This window comes from Mesocricetus auratus, unplaced genomic scaffold (assembly GCF_017639785.1).
Source record: "Mesocricetus auratus isolate SY011 unplaced genomic scaffold, BCM_Maur_2.0 Super-Scaffold_100676, whole genome shotgun sequence".
NCBI lineage: Eukaryota > Metazoa > Chordata > Mammalia > Rodentia > Cricetidae > Mesocricetus > Mesocricetus auratus.
In genome coordinates, this window is record NW_024429266.1 from 139,180,451 (window position 1) to 139,202,395 (window position 21,945).

Here is a 21,945-nt window from a genome sequence, read left to right on the forward strand (position 1 = left end):
AAAGATCTAAAACAAAAATCTAAAAACAGCAAGAAAAAAATATCATGTGTCACATGAGACTTAAAAGCAGAGTTCAGCTGAAAGCATATTGAAAAAAAGAAAGAAAAACAAAATATACAAAATCCAAAAGAGCCGGGCGGTGGTGGCGCACGCCTTTAATCCCAGCACTCGGGAGGCAGAGGCAGGTGGATCTCTGTGAGTTCGAGGCCAGGCTGGACGGACAGCCTCCAAAACAATACAGAGAAACCCTGTCTCATAAAAAAACAAAAAAGAAGAAGAAGAAAACAGGGGAAAGATAAAATACCACTTTTTAATGGATTTTACTTAAATTAGAAGCAATCTTATTTTACATACCAATCCCACTTCCCTCTTCCTCCCTTCATCCCATTCCCACTAACATCCCCCCTCCCACCCCCATCCACGCCTCAGAGAGGAATAGGCCTCTCTTGCAGATCATCAAAATCCGTCACATTATTTGGGGAACAATCGAGGCCCTTCACCATGTATCTGGGCTGAGAGAGTATCCCTCCATGGGGAATGAACTCCCAAAGCCCATTCCTGCACTAGAGATAAATACTGGTTCCACTGCCAGAGGCCCCATAGACTGTCCAGGCCTCTCAATTGACACCCACACATGGGGGTGCTGGTTCAGTCCTAGGCTGCTTCCCCAACTGTCAGACTGGATCCTTGAGCTCCCTACTTGCTCAGGCCAGCTGTTTCTCTGGGTTTCCCCAGCCTGGTCTTGACCCCTTTGCTCATCACTCCTCTCTACAATTGAATTCCAGGAGTTTGGCTCAGTGCTTAGTTGTGAATCTCTGCTGCTGCTTCCATTAGCTACTGGATGAATGCTCTGTGATGACATTTAAGGTAGTCATTGATCACATTAAAGGGGAAGGGCATTTAAGGTAGCCTCTCCACTATTGCTTAGATTCTTAATTGCAGTCATCCTTGTGGATTCCCTGAAGATTTTCCTAGTGCCAGATTTCCCCTTAAACCTATAATTACTCCCTATATTAAGGTATATCTTTGCTTGGTCTCCTTCTCCATTCTTCCTCGAAAATTGACCTTCCTGATCCCTCATGTTCTCCTCCTCCCTCCCTTCTCCCTTCCTCTTTCTCCTACCTCCCTTTCCCTCTCCCTCCCCCTGTGGTCCTAATTCGCTCAGGAGATCTTGTCCCTTTCTCCTTCTCAGGGGGACCACGTATGTTTCTCTTAGGGTCCTCCTTGTTTTCTAGCATTTCTGGCAGTGTGGACTGTAGGCTGGTTTTCCTTTGCTCTATGTCTAATATCCATTTACGAGTGAGTGCATACCACATTTTTCTATCTGTGTCTGGGTTACCTCATTCAGGATGGTTTCTTCATGTTCCAACCACTTGCATGTGAATTTCAAGATTTCATTGTTTTTTTCTCATTGAGTAGTACTCCATTATGTACCACATTTTCTCTATCCATTCTTCAGTCGAGTGGCATCTAGGTTGCTCCTGGTTCTGGCTATTATAGATAATGCTGCCATAAACTTAGTTGAACAGATGTCCTTGTGGTATGAATGTGTATCCTTTGGGTATATGCTTAAAAGTGGAATTGAGGTAGATGGATTCCCATTTTCCTGAGTAACCACCATACCATTAAAAAGGTTTTCTTTCAAGGTCTAGAGTGATAAGGAATATGTATTGATCTTCCAGAGGACCCAAGTTCTGCTTCCAGTATCCATCAGTTAGCTCACAGCTGCTTGTAACAATAGATTCCTGGAATCTGATACCCTCTTCTGGTATCTTAGTGTACCCGCTCTCACACACATTTATACAAATATAGTCACACACACATACATACATACACACAAAACTTATAAAACAATTATCTTTCAAAATTGAAGAAGAAATGAAGACAGTGCGAAAACAAGCAAACTCAGGTAATTCCTCATCTCCATGTTGGCCTCAAAGGATGTTGCTAAGGATGCCCCACAGTTTGAAGTGGGTAGGATGATAGCTACCATTATGAAATCATAAGAAGCATAAAAAGAAAAGACTTAGCCAGTTTGGTAGACATATTAAAAGGGTCTCTGATACACTGAATCTACAAAATCAGCAGCTCACACAAATGAATGTGAAAGAGAAAAATCCAGGACATATTTCCATGGTTGAATTTATTCATAAGTGTTTTAGCATTGTAGCTATTTTGAATGGACTTTTTTTTCTGTTTTGGCATCTCACTATTGGAGCACAAAAATGTCATTGTGTTCTATATATTTATGTTGAAACTTAACTGAATTTGCTTATTACTTTCAAAAGATTTTGACCTACTTCAATAAAACACTGCTGAGGGAAACGAAAGAGGATAAAACACAATGAAAAAATAACTCATGTTTGTGGACTGCAATAATTAGCATGGTTAAAATGTTCATATTACTAAAGACCACATATATATCCAAAGCCAAATAAAAATACCGTTGGTATTTGTCACAGGCATTAATTAAAAACCTATAAATTCATATGGAAAGAAATAAAAACAACTTCCCAAATAAGTCTGATTTTTAAAAAGAAGACAGAGCCAATTCCCCATGGAGGGATACTCTCTCAGCCTAGATACACTGGGGAGGGCCTAAGACCTGCAACAAATGATGTGACAAACTTTGATGATCCCCCATGGAAGGCCTCACCCTCTCTGGGGAGTGCATAGGGGGTGGTATGGGAAGTTGGTGGGGGACATGTGAGAATGGAAGGGAGAGAGAACTGAGATTGGTATGAAAAATAAGATAGTTCTTATTAATAAAAATTTTAAAAAAGAAAACTGCACTCATTACAATAACTGATACTAAAATATCACACAGCTATTGTCAGGAAATTTTACTGTGCTAATACAATAATTGACTGCTAAAAGATAAAACTCAGAAACGCATAGATTTTTAAAGTCTGTTTTCAAGCAATACACAAAAACTTACACAGAAGAAAGGGAAGACACATCAACCAACTGGTGCTGAGGAAGTCAAACGCCCATAAGTATACACAACTTAAAAAGAGTCAAGTGATGAGCCGGGCAGTGGTGGCGCAAACCTTTAATCCCAGCACTCGGAGGCAGAGACAGGCGGATCTCTGTGAGTTTGAGGCTGGGCTGGACCCACAGCCTCGAAAAAAAATACAGAGAAACCCTGTCTGGTAAAAACCAAAAAAAAAAAAAAAAAAACAAAAAACAAAAAACACAAAACAAAATAAAGAGTCAAGTGATGACTTGAATTCAATCCTGGCATCCACATGGTAGAAGCAAAGAATTGCCTCCTACAAGTTATCCTCTTACATGTATACATATACTTGTGCACACAAATGCAATAATGCAAAATGTAATTGTAATAAAATACAAATACTAACAGAATTTTAAAATAGGAGGTGTATGCCCGCCTGGTCTACAGACTGAGTTTCAAGACAGCCAGTGATAAAATGACTTCCAAAAACACCCTGTCTAGAAAAAAAAGTAAAACAAACAAATAATAAAAAAATAAAAAACCAAAAGCACAGGTAATTGAAATAAATGACTCAATGAACTAACTTCAAATATCTTCAGGCAGTCACTCAGAAACATTTCAAAAGTCAGTCTGGTTAAAACAAGCTGGGGAATAAAACTCTGTGATTTCCCTAACTGGTATGAAAGAGTATAGTATCTCAGAATAATGTGTGGTTCGTTAAAATACTACAGATCATGCTTAAAATTAAATTCTCTCACTAGTATTTTTCATGAATGTGCTTAATTTTGTAAACTGGAATAGTTAAAAAAGGGATTCCTGGAAATGACTCAACACATAGTAACCATTCAGATTATGTTTCTACATGAACAGCCAGTGATAAAATGACTTGCTATTAATGTACAAATGTGAGATTCATTTTCCTGTTAGAGAATACTATCACAGAAATAGTGAACGTTAATTCAATTTTGAGAAGTTTGTATGTTTTTCTGTATTTCTATTATAAATTTTCTAGTCTTAACCTGATCTAGAAAGAGAAATAGAATCTGTTATTTAAAAAGTCAACAGGCTATCGATAAGTCAGAATTTTAAGCATGTGTACTCCGATGGTCTTCAAATAACAATGGCAGGAGAGGGCAGAGAGGGCTTCTCTTGGAAAACACGAAGTATCAGAAATTCATTTAAATCGACCAATTGATCTAAGTCTAAGCATGATCATAAAACAAAGTGGGGAGAGAGAAAGAGAGAGAGAGAGAGAATGTCAGTGCATTGCCACAAGCATAGTTATGATGGCCCACAAAGCATGGCTTTAAACCATGGAAGGTGATAGAAGAGTTGGGAAAATCTGAACCACTCTGCTACACAAACTATTCAATATATAGAAATACTTACTTTATTCTTAAAGTCAATACAGCCATGGACTCTAAACAAAGTTATTTCCATGTTGTGGATAAAAATCTTTTTGAAAGGAAGCCTGGCCCTTGCTAGTTTTTCAGGGTCTCAGTTTTTTCTCTCAGGCTACTTACTTAGGTTTCTTCTTGATGATAAGAAAAAAAGGGAAGGTTCAGAGCAGAGGTCTCAGCTCCTTCCTCCGTGTCTGAAAACATCTATGGGTCATTATGATGGATGAGCAGCCATGGTAATCTTCCTGATGAGCTCAGGCCCCAAATAGGAACTTCGACCTTAACCCCTGCCCAGTCTCAGCTTTGGATCTGACCCACATTCATATGATCTAAGCATACTTCCAGAAAGATTTTCACAAATACAATTGAAAATGGTTTAAACTTGATAGTTCCGCTTACCCATTATTTTCAAAACTCCATGTAATTAAAATCAGAATCTATAGAGTTTAAAGGAACATGCATGTCAAATGAAGACCCCCCCATAGATGGTGACTGGCTAGAAGACAGAAAAGAAGGGAAGAAACAATTTGGTGCCTTCTCATTTCCTAGCCTTTCTATACCTTCATACAAAATAACCACCATAAAAGCTCATCTTGGAACATCACTTAGGGGCACACTTTCTAAAACCCTTTCATGTAACCTGAGTGCCACACCACAGTAGATGGTAGAAGTCAAGTCTTGTCTTTCTAGCTAAGAGACTAGGAGGTAGTTGTTCCAGTTTCATCCTGCTGCTGTGATAAAACACTTGGCCAAAAGCAACTTCTTAGAAGAAAGAGCTCATCTGGCTTACACGTCCGGGTTACACTCCATCACTGAGGAAAGTTGGAGCAGAAACTCAAGCAGAAGCTGTGGAGCGATGCTGCTGGCTGTCTAGCCCACTGGCTCATGCTCAGATGGCTTTATATGCAGCCCAGGACCACCTGCCTAAGAAATGGCACACAGTAGGGTGGATCTTCCTCATGCAATTAAGATAATCTACAGTCCTTCACAAACTTACCCACAAGGCAACCTGATAAAGACAATTACTCAGTTGTGACTGACTCTTTGCTTGTGATTCAAGGCTTTACAAATAGACAGTCAAGAACTGAGGGAGGGCTAGCGAGACAGCTCAGTGGTTAAAGTGCTTGATGTGCAAGCAAGAGGATCAGGGTTAAGATTCCATGAATTCACAAAAACGCATAAAAATGAGTGTGGCACATTTCTCTTTATAATTCAAGCCTATGTAGGCAGTATAGGCAGATTTGATTGCCTGTGCCTCCTTGAACAAGATGAAAGAATGATCAAAGATAACTCCTGATGTCAGGCTTGGGTCTGTATGCACTAGCATACATGCATGAATACACACACATACACATACATACAATATATACAATTTGCCAGGCGGTGGTGGCGCACGCCTTTAATCCCAGCACTTGGGAGGCAGAGGCAGGTGGATCTCTGTGAGTTCGAGGCCAGTCTGGACCGACAGCCTCCAAAACAATACAGAGAAATCCTGACTCATAAAACCAAAAAAAAAAAACCAATATATACAAGTTAATGTACAAACACACACACATACACTCCAATTCACATATACGCATTCACAAACACCTCTCACACCTGAAAATATGCAAAAACAAAAATAGCAAGGCTTACAAAACCACCAGAGATAACAGGAAAAAAAAGACAGCCTTGAAATCCCTTCTTGATCTGAATCCAGGACCAGAACAAATTCCTTCCACCCTCCTCTGTGCTCTGCAGCACTTTTTTCTTTCTGTCTTGGCTATGTGCAACCACTTTCTAGTCCTTTAAGAATTCCTGTAGGATGATATAATTAACTGAGAACCAATTGTTTTTTCAAACGTAGGGCCTCTAAATTTAAAGTAGACAAAGGACAAAGAACAGCTTTCATCCAAAGAGAAATCAATTTTAAGTGCTTTCTAGTTTTCTTTCTATTGCTCTGATAAGCACCATGAGTAAAATCTATTTGGGAACAAAGGAGTTATTCTTACAGCTTACAATCCGCCATGAAGGGAAGTTGGAGCAGAACCTCAAAGAAAGAACCTGGGGACAGGAACTGAGGCAAAGACCATGGAGGAATGCTGTTAACAGCCTTGTTCCTCATGATTTGCTCAGTCTTTTATTCATACAACTTAAAACCACCCATACCTGTCATTAATTAAGAAAATGTCTCAGACTTGTCTATAGGTCCAACTGATAGTCGCATTTTGTCAACGGACATTCCCTCTTCCCAAATGTCACTGACTGAAAACATCCAAGCAGGACAGTAGAAACATTTCTGACACTCTCAAAAACAAGAATGATTCCAGAAAGTAGACAGAAACAACAATAACCACATTCTCAGCAGTCTGGGAATCCCAGTAAAGAATGAAAAGCTGAAGGTAACTAGAATAAATAGAAAGAACACAAATGAGTATGTCTAAGGGGCCATTGACATAATTATCAACTACAATGTCTGCATGTGGATACAGAGCAGCAATTAGCAAAGTAAAATTAGGCATCTTTTAATAGCATCCAAGCAAAGTGGTCTGATAGAATCCATACTGACTCAAGGAAAAACATTTTGCATGTGCCAAAATTTAAAATTTTATAATGTTTAACTACTTTAAATGTCTGAAGAGTGTGTTAAATTACACAGCCTGTCCTTTCTGGGAAAACGTGCCTATGTGAAAGAGGAAAGCATTGGAAATCATTTAATAATGTACATGTCACCAAAATATTCCAAAATTTTAATAGTTGTGGGAACACTGCATTTTTGCCATGCTTGAATAAGTCAGCTAAAGAGATTTCTATCTCATCTCTTTATGAAATTTCCCTAGGGCATGAAAAATAGCTTGAGAAGTTTCAGTCAACAGTGTAAATTGGGAGATCATGTTAAATAAGCCATTGAAAACTACAGTTTAGGATGAAATTACCATCTCAGCCATTACCACGGGCACCATTGTGCATTAGAAATAATAGCTATATTTTGTAATAGCATCATATTGAAGTAGTTTACACCTTTTTCTTTTATAGCTAACGCACATGCTGCAGGAGAGATTTAAAAACCCAACCACTTTATTCCTCTTGCTATTCTGAGCTGAAGAAATAACACAGTAACATTATTGGAAGTCCTGGGACCATGCTGTACAAACTGGATGACCGAAAAAGGTGACATATTCCTAAGCTTAGCATTCTTTAAAAATACACTTTTAATACATAGTATCATCCATGAAATCACTGCAACTGTCTTGTTCTATGAGGTTAGCTCTGCATAGCTTGGAGTCTTGCCTCAGTGATGACAGAGCCTGGGGTTTTCCCATTTCTCAGAAGTGGACACTGACTGTATCAGCCAAAATCTCATTAGCCCATTCAGTAGAAACTCTTAAAGTCATTCACTCTTGTTATGCCAAGAGAAGGACGTAAGTTTGGGTAGATGGCTCACAGAATAGAAGTCCTTGATTATCTCCCAGAGAACCTGAATTCATTCCCAGGACTCACATCAAACAGGTACAACTATCTGTAAATCCAGCTGCTGGGGGGCTGACATTGTCTTCTGGCTTCCATTGGCCCATATAGACATATATACATAGATATGGATGAAAATTAAAAGATGAATTATTAACTAAAGGGTTAAAAATGAAAGAGAATGGAATCCACACTCTTGCTAGAGATACATTGAACACAATTAAATGAGCATAGTGAAACACATGTATATGTACATTTATGCACCCACTAGGAGTTACACAGTATAGAATGATATCAGACAGAAGAAGCAAAGGATAATCAGGAAATATGGTGAAAGTTGTGTCAAAAAATAATTGGATGTCAAGCTGGAGAGAAGGCTTACCTGTTAAGAGCACTCACTGCTCTGGCATGGAACCTAGGTTTGATTCCTATTGTCCAAATGATGGACTTTGAATCATCCTTAACTTCAGTTGCAATGAATCTAGTGCCCTCTTCAGGAATACACAGATACCAGGCACATACATTACACACATACATACCTGCAGACAAAATACTAAATGATAGAATAAAAATAAATCTTTAAAAAACTAGGGACAGTGGCATGTAAGGATGGTTGTTCCTAAAGGAACACCAGCCAGTATCAGGGACCAGGACAGAATCCCCACCTACATGTGAACTGAGACACCTCTGAGTTCTACCTTAAAAGATCTTTTTATTGAGACTTCAAGTCACAGCAGAAGTCACAAGAGAGTAAACCAAACAGGATTAGTAAATATGTTACAAAACACTTTGAACTTTATTTAAAGGGGTCAAATTTTACCTTACTAATTTTTCATATGCATGGCTATCTGCATTCCAGACAAACCTTTCCCGTTGCGTTGTATCTCCAGCAAGAACATGTTCTTGGAAAAAAATATGGATATCTCTGCCTCTCCTTTCCAGAATTGCTTTAAAAAGTCAAATGAATTACAAATTACTTAGAATTTACAAAGTATCAATAAAATCAACTCTCATTTAGATTTGGCATAATAATAAAATGGTATTGTAAGAATGAATATCTCAAATGTGGCATAATTCTGCTGGACACAGTTTTGTTTTTTCTTGGAAAGTCGACTTTATTTAACTGTCTTGAACTTTTACTTGTAAGCATTGCTGCTGTGTCCCGGAGATAGAAAGTGTATGATTTGTGTGGTTACTCAGCCACCCACATGTATGTCAAATGTGTATGGTATCTTGGCTATAATACAAACCTTGGGTGAAAGAGATAGGTGATCCTCAAAATGTGGTGGCTAAAAAGGTCAGCCAGGTTAGTGAGCTCTGAGATTGACAGAGAGAAGCTGCCTCTTCAGTAAGGTGGATGAGTGAATGAGGACAACCTGACATCAATCTTAGGTGTCCACATGGGTGTACATGCATGCACATGCACACTTACATATACATGTCCATGCAAACATGCACATCACGCATCCACACATAGAATATGGGAGGAGCAGTGACAATATGTGTCTATGGAATTACATTTGAATGCCAGTTTGATGAAAGGGAAGTTTATAATATTCTAGTAAGTTTTAATGAAGACCATTTTAAATATCATATTTAAAGCCCATGCACACCTTTAAACAGTTATTTTGGAAGAGGAAACTTCTGTTAATTTTTTTAAAAAAATGTTTATTTTATTTCATTTTATGAGTAAGAGTGTTTATCCTGAATGCATGTATGTGCACCATAGTGATGCCTGGTACCTGCAGAATTCAGAAGAGTGCAACACATCTCCTGGAATTCAAGTTATGGAATGGCTGTGAGGCACATGTGGGTTCTGGGAACTGAACATGGTCTTCTGAAGAGCAACAAGTACAGATTGGCAGTAGTGGTGCACACCTTTAATCCCAGAAGAGGCAGGCAGATAGCAGTGAGTTTGAGTTCAAGTCCAGCCTGGTCTATATAGTGAGTTCCAGGACAGCCAGGTCTGTTAGACAGAGAAACCCTGTCTTGAAAAAACAAAACTAAAAAAAGTGAAGAGTAACAAGTGCTACCTCTCCTGTCCTACCTCTCCAGCCCCAGAAAACTTGTTTAAAACTAATAATAAATACACTTCATTTTGAAAGAAGATACAGATTACATATAAGAACTCTGAAAAGACTCATCAAGCTTTTTGTATAAGGACAAAAACAACACACACACACATAATGTTTGTTATATTTATAAAATGTTAGTATATTTTATTATGCAGATAAAAATTACCCCATTATCACTCATTTTGGTTATCACATCTAAAAATCACATGACAAGCAACTGTTAAAAATATCGATGTCTTCATGAAAGATGCACTGCAGTATGTAATCACTTTCCACTGCTTGCTAATTCTGGAAAAATGAAGAAGACAAAACAATATATTTGTATTGCATATTTTAAAGAGAGGATTTTATTTAATCACCCACAAATTTCTAGGGCCATGGCAGTGTAAATGAATGTGAGAATTGGACTGATGTCATCCTTGTCCTCAAGAAGCTGCCCATCCAGTGTAGAAGCCAGAGAGATTATATTCAACTCCATAAGACAAGTACAGATAGGGGCAATATTCGGAAAGAAAGAGGAGGGTGAGAAGAAAGGGAAGAAGGCAAAGGAGGGGGCATGAACGTGAGGAGACTGGAGTGCAGAATGAGTGACTAGGAAGGAAGAGACAGGGAAAGGAGGGAGAGAGGGACAGAAAATGAGAAAATGGAAGGGAATGTTCTCCTTCTCAGTGACATCGGAGCACAAATCTGCTCTAAGATAAAAGGGCAATCCAAGTAAATGGCATCATTCTTAGATAGAGAAGGAGCTGGGTCTTCACTGTCCAAGACATTGACATAGGGGCTCTCAGCCTTGAGTCAGTTTACTAAGAGCTGCGTGATGAGGGCTGCTCTCAACTCAGGATATAGTCACCCTGTTTTCACTTTGTCCTGAGATAAAACAATGCAGCTTCTTAAAGAGGGAAGGGAGATGATAAAGCTATTCATTGTCTCCGCTGCTGATTCAGCATCTTGTGCAGAGACAGGAAAGAAGATCCTGTTGTTGCATGATTTAGATGACAATTCTGGACATCAAAAGAGAGGACCGGGATGATTTGGAATGAGTCCTATGCCATCAGGATTGAAGAAAACCAGGATGGTTTCATAAAGAGGGGGGCACAGCTAACCTCTCTAGTGAGCTGTTCCAGGTGGGCTGAAATGGAACTCTGCTCACAGCATACATGTTATAATGAAAACTGCAGTGGAAATTAGAATCCACAGGGAAGAAAACGGAGAAAGAGGAAAGGACTTCCAAGATGAAAGACCCGACATCAAGAACATAAAATGTGTAGACAGAGAATGAAGGTTAATCAAAGTGGAAGGAGATTCAGCCTCTGGAGAAGAATCCCATGAAGAGGGCCTGGATAAGGGCTTGGATGCTAAAGGGCTTGCTACTTTTCCAGTAGACCTGAGTTGGGTTCCCAGCACTCATAACAGAAGGCTCACAAGCACCTGTAACACCAGCTTCAAGGGATCTGACACACTTTTATGGCTTTTCCTGGCAACAGGTATTAAACACACACACACACACACACACACACACGCATGCACTCACTCACACATACACATGAACACACATACATACATACACATACACAAACCCATACAATAGGAATAAAAAATAAATCTTAAAAAGGAGAGCCCATCAAACTGGAATATCAGCGGCACTAGAATTGAGAGTTTTATTCTCAGAATAGTAAGTGGTTTATTTTTCCAGTGCTTTTACTGTGTTTCTCTCCTGAAGTGTGTGAAAGCAAAGTGTACATGTTACACTTTCAAAAGCAGATGGGAAATAGGTAAAAGAGGCCAGCTGACATGTCTTATGCCTTTGGCTCAGACACCTGCCATGCTTTAATTAGTTTGCCAGTAGAGGTCTTTCTGGGGGAATGCAGGAATTTCATAGGTATTCCCTTTTCTTTCTTTTCTTCTTTCTTACATCCAGTTCAGGTAATGTTTCTATACCATCTGAAGCAGAGTCAGTTTGATTCCTAACCTCAAATAATTTACCCCTTGAAATTACTGGATTAGATCACATAAAATTTCATTAATATTCTTATTTCAAACACATAAAACATGATCCTTCTTTGGCAGGAGTTTCACTTAAATGTTTAATTTTAAATTCTATTTTCCCATTGAAAACATTCACTGAAGTACCCAAATTTTAAAAAAAATGAAGAGAAATAATTTTAACAGCTTGATTGTATTGTTAAACCAAATGAAAGAGATTTTGCAAAATTGAGACATTTCATACACACTAACCATTGAATAAAGATATAGATTTTTCCAATTTAACTTGTAAATTTGTAGGCTAAGAAATGTGTTTATAAATGGATCTATGTCAGTCTACAGCAGGCTTTTAACAGAATTAAATAACACAAACAAGAGAAAGTATATTGTCTTTCCCATTTAAGAGCTCTCCCACTGAGTTATACTCCTACTACTGAGCTACAGCCTTCACTCTTGGTACTGCTTTTATTGTGTGGTATGTTCTGTTGTCTCCATTTCCTCCCTTTCAGCTCTGAATTCTAACCCGCATCCTCCCCATTTACACATTGGTCCTCCTCTGTGAATGACACCCCCAGCACATCAGTATTTTCTGCACCTGTTTCAGGGCAACATCGAGCTTTTTCTAAATGCTTAGGTCTTGCTTTGTTCAAGTCTTGCTACCAGATGCAGATAAAATATTTACTTTACTAAATCCAAAAATCAAGTAAGTAAAAATACCTAGAAGTCCCATGAGACCCAGGAAAGCAGGAGTAATTTCCTGTCTTTTCTGGGATTAGCTGCATAATCATGGAGGGGAGTTCCTTGTAAATTCAGAGCAGTAAGGACTTCAAAGCATGGAGGAGAGTCTAATAAAAATGACTCAGAACATTTCATTCTGACCTCGGGCTAGGCCCTGTAAGGGCTTCACTTGTAAGAGAAATCAGGATCAAGAGGTAGGGAACTGGTTCAACTTGTAAATTGCTGGTGGTACAAGCATGACGAACTAGGTTTGGATCCCCAAGCGCACATGTAAAAGCTGGATACAGTGAACCTTGTCTTAAGCCAAGCCCTAGGGAGCTTGGTGGACAGCCAGACAGACTGGGGAAGACATCCAGCATCTGCCTCTCATGTCCATCTGCCCAAGCACATACAGAGAAGTATATAAACTACAAAATGGGGGGGGGGAGATGGAGAGAAAGAGGGAGATCACCTATGTGTAAGCACACAGTAATATAGAGATAGAGGTAAAGACAGAGAGATATACATCTCCTGCTGAGACCATACAATATTGCCTGTTTATATGTTTTCAGGCTGACCACGTTGAATTAGAGAACCATTTATAGGGCTAATCCCTGTGTAGGGGTGAGACTTTTATTATGATTCTATTATCACAAAATATAATGACTGCACCAATTCCAGACGTTGTTGTAAATAAATATTATAATATAATACTTTGTAGTCTCAAACCATGATAATGGTTTACTGATTGAGTCTGGATTTCCTAGGAAAGGCAGATGTTACCAGTTGACGGAGGGTATATGTATGCCAGGCACAGTGAAATTACACCACAGTGCTCTGGATATCGGTGATTGAAAGTAATTGTCTCTAACAGTGGGGAGAGGGAGGACTCCTATTGTACTTCAGGGTGGTATGTTTGTGTCAAACAAACTAACACAGGGTTACACTAACATACTTTATCATGTGCAATGATTTTGTCACTGAAAAATATCATAAGTATAACTAATGCTGGTTTTAACTAGTGTTATGTTGTATTTATTTTGCAAAAAATATTAGCAAAAAATCTTGCATTAAATAATTTCACATCTTTAATAGTGTAAGTATCACTTTAGAAATCTCACGGGTATGTGTGTGTGTGTGTGTTTAAAAGAGCTTAATGTATTAATCAAGTTTCAAAATAGGGCCAACACAGCTGGTCACATAACGGAAAGAGCATCACTCCCATCTGGTGGCACACATTAAAATATTGAGCCTAATCCCCAAACAGAAATTAATCTAACTCCAGATTACACAGTCATAAATTCAATTCCTGTCAATGACTGTCTCACAGTCTTCCCTGTGACCTCAATTCAAACATCTATTTCAATAGGACAACCTGAGATATATGTCATTTCCTGCGAAAACCTAGTAACTTGAGGACACTGGACATGAAGAGATGAAACTACCTGTAAGGCACTAAATTTTATATAGTCATTAAGTAAAATCTTAATGTAAGTAATAAAGATAACTCTCTAAATCATGACCAAGTTACTTGTATTCAAGTCATGCTATTATTCTGTATTTATGCATACATATAGTTATGAAGAAAAGTTACAGAAGTATCAAAAATCATTAAAGAATTTTATGTGGTTTAGGCATGCACACTTTCAATTCAACTTAAAAGCAGAAAACTAGCATTAATGGACAAGAAAACACCATCCAAAAAAATGAAAACAAAATCTAGCAAGAAAATATTTAGTTAACCATAGATGTGTGAAATGTTTAGAAACAGGCTGGATAAAAAACCATAAAGAATTTATCAAAAAGGAATAGACCCCTTCCTCATCATGTGTTTGTTACTGCATCCTCTAACCCATTACGTTATTTGACAGAAATGCATACACAGCTGCTTATAATTTATGGTGTTGCCATAGAAACCACCCAAATGAATCTGTGACTCTCATAATAAGTCATGAATAAAGACACTTATCAATACTTACATTCTTTAGATAGATGGAAAAGGGTGCAGAGGAGGAAGCAATGTGATCCCCTTTTATAATTATTTTTGGTCACTTTATATATAAATTATTAAATAGTGTTAATTGTAAAGAAGAGATACTATGTTATAGGGGGAAAAGAAGATGGGACAGATGGCTTGATTCTTAGAGGGGCTTTCTTTCCGAGTGTTACTTTTACTCCTGGAATTAGGTGTGGTTTATAAAGCTCTGAACTGAAAAATGAATTTTCCTCTTTTTTCATTGCAAGTGCAACTAATATTCATCTAGGCATCCATCTGTCCTGGTGCTTTTTTTATCAGAAGCTATCTTTAAACAGATTTTCCATGTTTACATGACTTACCCCAACATTCTGTCTGCTCCTGGACGTCTTTGGTAACTGTGATATTACTTACATACCTTTCCCTGAGGTGTTCCAGCATCTGCAGTGGGGAGTGACAGGCAGAGTTCTACTGGGCTCCCTGCCATCTCTCTCCTTCCTCACCTGATTTCCTCTCTCTTAATTTTATTCTTCATTGCTTCCATTTCATTGCTTGTCCCTTGAGAAAGGAGTTTGTTTGCCACATTAAAGGAGAATAGAATTTGAACTCATCATGGCCATTTTACTCTTGTATTCTCTTTTTGCGATTCTAGTTTCACAATCCTTAAATTCTGTTTTCTTAGTGTCTTTAAATATCCTTTTTATTCTTTGCAGGGTAAACATGAAGCCTCTTTTTAAAACATATTTTTAAAAGTAATGGAGAGATTTGGAGAGGGGACTTGATGCTTACGAGCGCTAACTGCTCTTTCAGAGGACCCGAGTTCAATTCTCAGCATCCACACCAGGCAATTCCCAACTGCCAGTAACTCCAGCATCAAGACATCTTACGTCCTCTTCTGGCCTCAACAGGCACTGCACGCACATATGCCCACACAGAATCCTAATATATAGAGATAAAACTACTAATTCACGAAACAAAATAAAAATATTAAACACATTTAATGCTACAAAACTGTAGTAAATGTAGCTACTAGTGGCCGTGAATGACTTGGTGGGAAGGATGAGTATTTCGTATTAACTTACATATTGTCTACAATTTTTCTAAAAATTATCTGAGAGTTCTTTAATCCAGATGCATACACTGTGTACATATGTATGTCCATGTACACATGAGTTTTCTCATAAAGTTACCTAACAAAATATTTTTGATTCACAATAGCACTTATTGTCACAGAATGCAGTCTACTCAAACTCCCCAATGTTTCAATTTACACAAAGTTCACGCCTCTTCTTCAATGTCAGAAGTTCACAAGGTCAATTATTTCAGGATTTAAATCATGCAAAATTTCTTCAAAAATAATCTTTCCATCGCAACACTTTCAGACAGATATATAACATTCATACACATGTTAATTCATATTAAGCAACAATTACCATAATATTTCGGTATTTGTCAATAGTAAATTCTTAATGTCATCTTTCTTATTATGGTGAAGGAATTGACCCTGAGCACACTGACTTCTCCTTTTTGTTGTCGTTTGTTTCAGCTATTATCAAAGCTTTCAAGAAAGTGTGAGGCAGTAAAACATGTTCCCAGGGCATTCAGTTTTCCTATGAACAATATCTTATTCATGAAGTTGTAAGCATGCATTTGATACAGCTGGTGTTGTGATTCATTTTTCTCTCTGTGTTCTACATTTTTCCTTAAATGTCAGTTATGGAATTTACACCTAATATTTTACATTTCTTTTGTCTTTCTTAAGTGCTCCAAGAACCAGCAATCAATTGTAAAGGGTTCATTCCTGAGTTTGGTGTGTTTCTCTACATGGTATTAAATAAAAAATTCCAGCTTAGCAACAACATGTAAGGAAGAATTTTTATAACCCTGTAGCCTATTAGTTAAAGCTTGCAGATATTGGAGGTACTCGATGGATATTGTGGTTAGTTGCAGAGCTAAACACCTCAGAAGCCAAACAGTGTCAATAGTATGATCCTTTCTGAATCACTCATTTTATCCAACAAAAGATATTTTGATATGAACTAAGTTGAAGATTGCTAAAAGTAGAAAATTTTAAAAATTAAAAGTCCACACAATTTTACTTCTGTGCAATATCACATAATTCCATAGTTACTCGTTATTGGTTTATAACTAGTATGAAAATGAGAATATATATTTCTCTTACAGTAGGAAACAGAGAAAACTGCATTCATTCACCATTTGGGTAATTATAAGTATTACATTCTAATACTTCATTACATTTAGTTGGTAAGCTAAATATTACAGGTATGTATATAATGATATAATGAAGGGAGCATTTAATAGGCCAGAAAAAGATACCCAGTCATTACCTACTTTTATGGAGGAACACGTGAGATCAGTCTTCTCTTGTTCCTAATGTCTCTCCTAAAGCAGCCCTCTACACATACCTCCTACAATAGATCAATTTATTCTAATACCTCACAAACACCTTTCCATAAAACATAATGAAAAGAGTAATTTAGTTTTAAAAATCAAAACGTAAGGCCAAATTTGACTCTATCAAGTGATTACAAAAATATCCCATTGTTTACTTTGTGCTTATTGTCACCCACTAGCCAACATTTCATGAACTGACTCTCATTCACAGATCACAAGCTGAGTAGGGAGTCAGCATGCTATCAAATAACTAACAAGAATCACAAAGAAATTGAAAATACACATGAGATATTTGACCAATTGCACATAAAGGTGTAGCCAATATAATAAATAACTGTAGTGGGGAAACAGCTATGCACATGGTTAGAGCATCTTGGGGCATACGGTCACCAGAACCTCATTAAATAGATACAGGAGGATTGAAGATCAGCAGAGGAGACTGGATCCTATGAACTTGGGTCAGAGAGAGTTATTTGGAGCTGGCTAGGCTGCTGGACATGGAGATGGAGAGAGGTGAGGCAAAGACAGGAAATAGATGAATCCCTCACACTAATAAATATAAAACATGGAGCCTCCATTATAAAGAAGCCTCAAGAGATGAAGCCCTACAAACATCCTGATACTAGGACTGCTTATCTCAGAACTGTGATGTAATATATCTGCAGTCTTTAAACTACAGAGCAAAACAGGAGTAAATCATGGCAGCGGCAACTGGAAACTAATAGATCCTTTCTTTATAAAGTAGGGCTTTTTTGTAGTCTTCAGATGATTAGAGGAAGACAAAGAATGAAAGAAGCATGCAGAGCATAAATAATAATAATTAGCAATAATAATCAATAGTAATAAACCTTCTTGGATCAGTGAGATGGTCTACAGGTAAAGGTACTTGCCAACAACCTGATGACCTGAGTTACATCCCCAGACCCCAGAAGGTAGAAGGAGAGGATTAACTCTCAAATGTTGCCCTTCTGACTTCCATGCCCTGACACAATGAATAAATGCAATATTTTAATCATTTACTTTCTTATTTGAAGGTTTTGGGGTTGTTTTGCTTTGTTTTGTCTGTTTGTTTCTTAACTATGTCTCCTAAACCCCTTGCTGGTGATAGTTCAGAATGCCAGAAACAAGGTACCGGCAATGTTTGTCATCTTGAAGACTGACTCAAATCACCACAAAGTATCTTTTTAGAAATATGACCATCAAAGATTACATTAGCTGAGGCTCTGAAAGAAATCAGGTGCATGGTATTGGAAAGAAGAGGAAAATAAAAGTTTGTTAGAGAGCAACAGAGTAATTATCACTGGAACAGTGATAAGCATAGATATTTAACTGAAGATATTTCTAAGCAGGGCCAAGAAGGAATGGCTTCATTTCTCTATCTAGTTACTAAAAAGATGCAAGAGATTACAAACTGAGATACAAAGGCCTTTCTTCTAATAAATTTTACTCCTTGGGGGTTATTATGTATCAACTCCATTCCTAAACCATAAGGCTCTTCATTTAAGGAGGGACAGTCTTGTATGACCTGATGGTCTTTTGGTAGGCCCTTATACAAATACATACCTTGGAGTATTCAGTACTGCAGTGAAAAACCTAGTTGTGTGACAATGGGATTCCCTTCGCCATTGTAACAGGGGCATTGCCTGTTCATGGGAATATCGAGAAAAAAAAAGACTGTCTAGAGATTGTTTAACAGAATGAATCATCACAGGTACAAATGGGAAACCAAAGATTCTTGAAATGGTTAAAAGCTTGGACTTAAAAGGTAGACCTCAATGGGATGATTTGTTCCCCGAATTATGATCTGCAGAAACTATGGTCACATATGCAACAGGAGCAATCTGGGCAGAGCTCCATGAAAAAGAAGTGATTCAAGGGGTAGGTTCTCAAACACCAGAGGGTTGCTCACAGGACTTGGAGTCTAGTAACAATTGCCCAGAGGAAGCTCTACATTTGAGGCTATCAAACTTTATTCTTGTATTTCTTCGCTTCTGGAATTGGAATGTCTGTAACTAAGATTACCTCTCTCCTTTACCAGTTCATTTCAGGAGACCATGCCTTGCTCACTAGTGTAGAACAACTTTGCTTGACTTTTCCCTAAAGGGTTCAAATGAGATTGGAGGCTTTAAAGGCAATAGAGAAGAGAGATTTTGAAATGTAATTGAAGCTATAATGATTGAGATTTTTAGTAACTTGGAGACTTAATGAAAATATTTTGCACATGGGAAGGACACCATTTACTGCATGTCATAGTGAATGATACATCCCAGTCCTCTCAAAACTGCTACCTCCTATTCATGGAAACTCTAAGTATGTTACCTTAATAGCAAAAGGACTTTAAAGATACAATCAGGCTAAAAATATGCAGATGTAGAAAATTGTCTGGTATCTTTGAGTAGGCTCAACATAACAGAGTCCTAAGAGTTTCGATCTCAGAAAGCGTACATGAATAAAGCAGAGATAAGAAAAAGAAATGCACAGATTCTATATTGCTGACCTCAAATATATTGGAAGAGGTCACAGAAGGCAAGAGGCTTGTAGAAGCTAGAAAAAGCAAGGACATGATTTTCTTCTCAAGTATCCAAAAAAAGTACACCGTTGCCAGTGCCTTGACATTAAAATTTCTGACCTCTAAAACCATCAAACAATAAATCTATGTTGCTTGAAGCCATTAACTTGATGGTAATTTGTTAAAGCATCCAGCACAAACCAATAAAAATAGCCTCAAGCTTCATGTGGCATAATGAATCTCTACAAATGCATCATAAAAAGTTCACATTTTCATATTGCAGGAACTTAAGAGTTCAATCACAAAGGACAGGATTCATGAGACACTATACATTAATTGCCAACATTTGAAAACCTGATGACATTCTGTGCTCTTGACATTCACCTTGTGGAAATGTGCCATCCCCCAAATGAAACAAACCCCCAATTCTAATAGTATGAAGTTTGCCCCAGGAAACAGAGAGGAGAGTAGTTAAATAAATATTCACTGCTAGGGAACAGTCAAAGGTTTTTCCCTATTCATTCTCATCTGCAAGTGAGTGAGGAATGGCTCATTTAGACAATGAGTCCTGTGTTTCAAATGAGGGCTCTCTTCACCAAGGGCCCTCTCTTTAATTATCTCAACAACTTTGTTTTTTAAAAACTCATATTAATGGTTGCTAAAAAGCTACTTTATGTGATAAAAGGCAATGGGACATTCCACAGCTGGGGAAATAATATTTACTTAGTAATCGCATGATGGCATGATGTATCCTCTTGAAGACTTCCACAGTCCTTATAGGATCATAGAAATCACCAGTTAAGCATATATAGTGAAAAACCCCTTACCTGTGTCACTAGTGGCTCCAACAGCCTTTCCACTGTAAGTGTCCGGATTTCCAAACTTTTGGGATCCCATTTTAAAATGATAGGTGAAGTTGCTGAAGTCATGCTCCCTGCAGGAACATAAGGCATCCATTAGAAAGAACGTTCCAGGACATATGCTATGACCATGGTGTTCAAAAGGAGTACATCACCCAGTTCTCTAAGATGCTTGAGGATTGTTTTAGGTCCAACTCTGTAAAATCAAGGATGAGAAAACCAGAGCTAGTATTGTGTTGTGAAATTCCGGGAGCTGAGATATTTTGGAAGATTCCTTAGAATTCCAGTATACACTGGGACATAACAGGTAGGACCTGTAAGAATGTAGGGTTATAATACAAACCAGAATTCAGCTCTGACCACAATACCTGCAGCAGGCCTTCACTTATAGATACTGACAGGGTCTACTTGGGCCATGTCTATGAGTTTCTATGTAGACAAGCTTCCAGGTACTGGATATCTTATGTGGTGTTGTAGTTTACTCTCCATTGCTATGACTAAGCACTATGACCAAAGGGAACTTACATACTATAGTCTATCATCAAGAGAAGTCAAGATGAGAATGCAAGGCAGGGCCTCGACAGAGAAATCACAGAGGAATAGTGCTTACTGGCTTGTTCCTGATTAAGCTTTTAATAACTTTTTTTATATAGCTCACGATCACCTCCCTGTCAACAGCAACACCACCAGTGGGCTAGACTATCTCACATCAATGAAAAATCAAGAAAATAACCCTGAACCATAACTAGGGATCTATCTGATAGGGACAAATTTGCAATTAAGATTCCCTCTTCCCAAGTGTGTCAAGGTGACAAATAAGATGAACTACAACACGTAGGGAAGTGTGATGACATCAAAGGGGGAACACTGGTAGTCACACATCCTACTTTCCACCCCTTTCCCTGCCTGCTGCTTGGGAATCAAGAGCCTGGCTTCTGTTTCTAGTAATGAATTCTCCTCTGTTTTTAGACAGCATGAGTAAATGTCCATGCTTCTGCCTCATGGGTTAGGATTCCCTTCTTCAAAGACCCCACTATTCTATCTGTCTTCGGTGCTGAGCCTTCAACTCTCTGCAGGACTCTTGCCATGATATTGTCTGTGTCTGTCTGTCTTGACTTGAATAACTCTTCTAATAAAATCCTTACCCACAACAATGTGTCTCAGTGTCCCTCTTGAACCCACATAAAAGACATTACAAGAACCTGATACTACAGAAACATTCCATTCATTTAATGTTTAGTACACATTCATCTGCCATCTTGAGACAAAGGATTGGATCTTGACCTCATGCAACTTATGCTTTGAAACTAAACATGTCCAAGTCAGAGAATTAAGACTTGGTGTGACAAATATTGCCAAGAGGACAAACAGAAGTTGGAGAATTGAGAAAGTGTCATTACAGCCAGAGTGGAGAGACATACAAAGAGTGACTGTGAATAAAAGTATATTCGCTATGGTCATAAGATGCATGATCCCAAGGCTTTGAAAAAGGTCACTGGGCTGTTTTCTTCTTAACCGAAATCAGAATATCATACACTTCAGGACAGTAGTTTCCATCACTCATGCAGAAAGGGTACCTTATAAATGCAGTAAATTTTCATGGTTGTA

The 21,945-nt window shown here is 38.1% G+C and overlaps 1 protein-coding gene across 4 annotated transcripts in view; it reads right to left on the reverse strand.

Moving 5' to 3' along the window:
- Window positions 1-21,945, reverse strand: part of Ctnna2 (catenin alpha 2) — a 1,132,589-nt gene that overhangs the window by 961,807 nt on the left and 148,837 nt on the right. For all 4 annotated transcript variants that reach the window (XM_005078277.4, XM_005078278.4, XM_040738184.1 and 1 more), the window contains exon 2: window positions 20,305-20,411. In XM_005078277.4, the coding sequence (XP_005078334.1) occupies window positions 20,305-20,406 (102 nt within the window). In that variant the 5' untranslated portion in view covers window positions 20,407-20,411. The remainder of the gene's footprint in view (window positions 1-20,304; window positions 20,412-21,945) is intronic.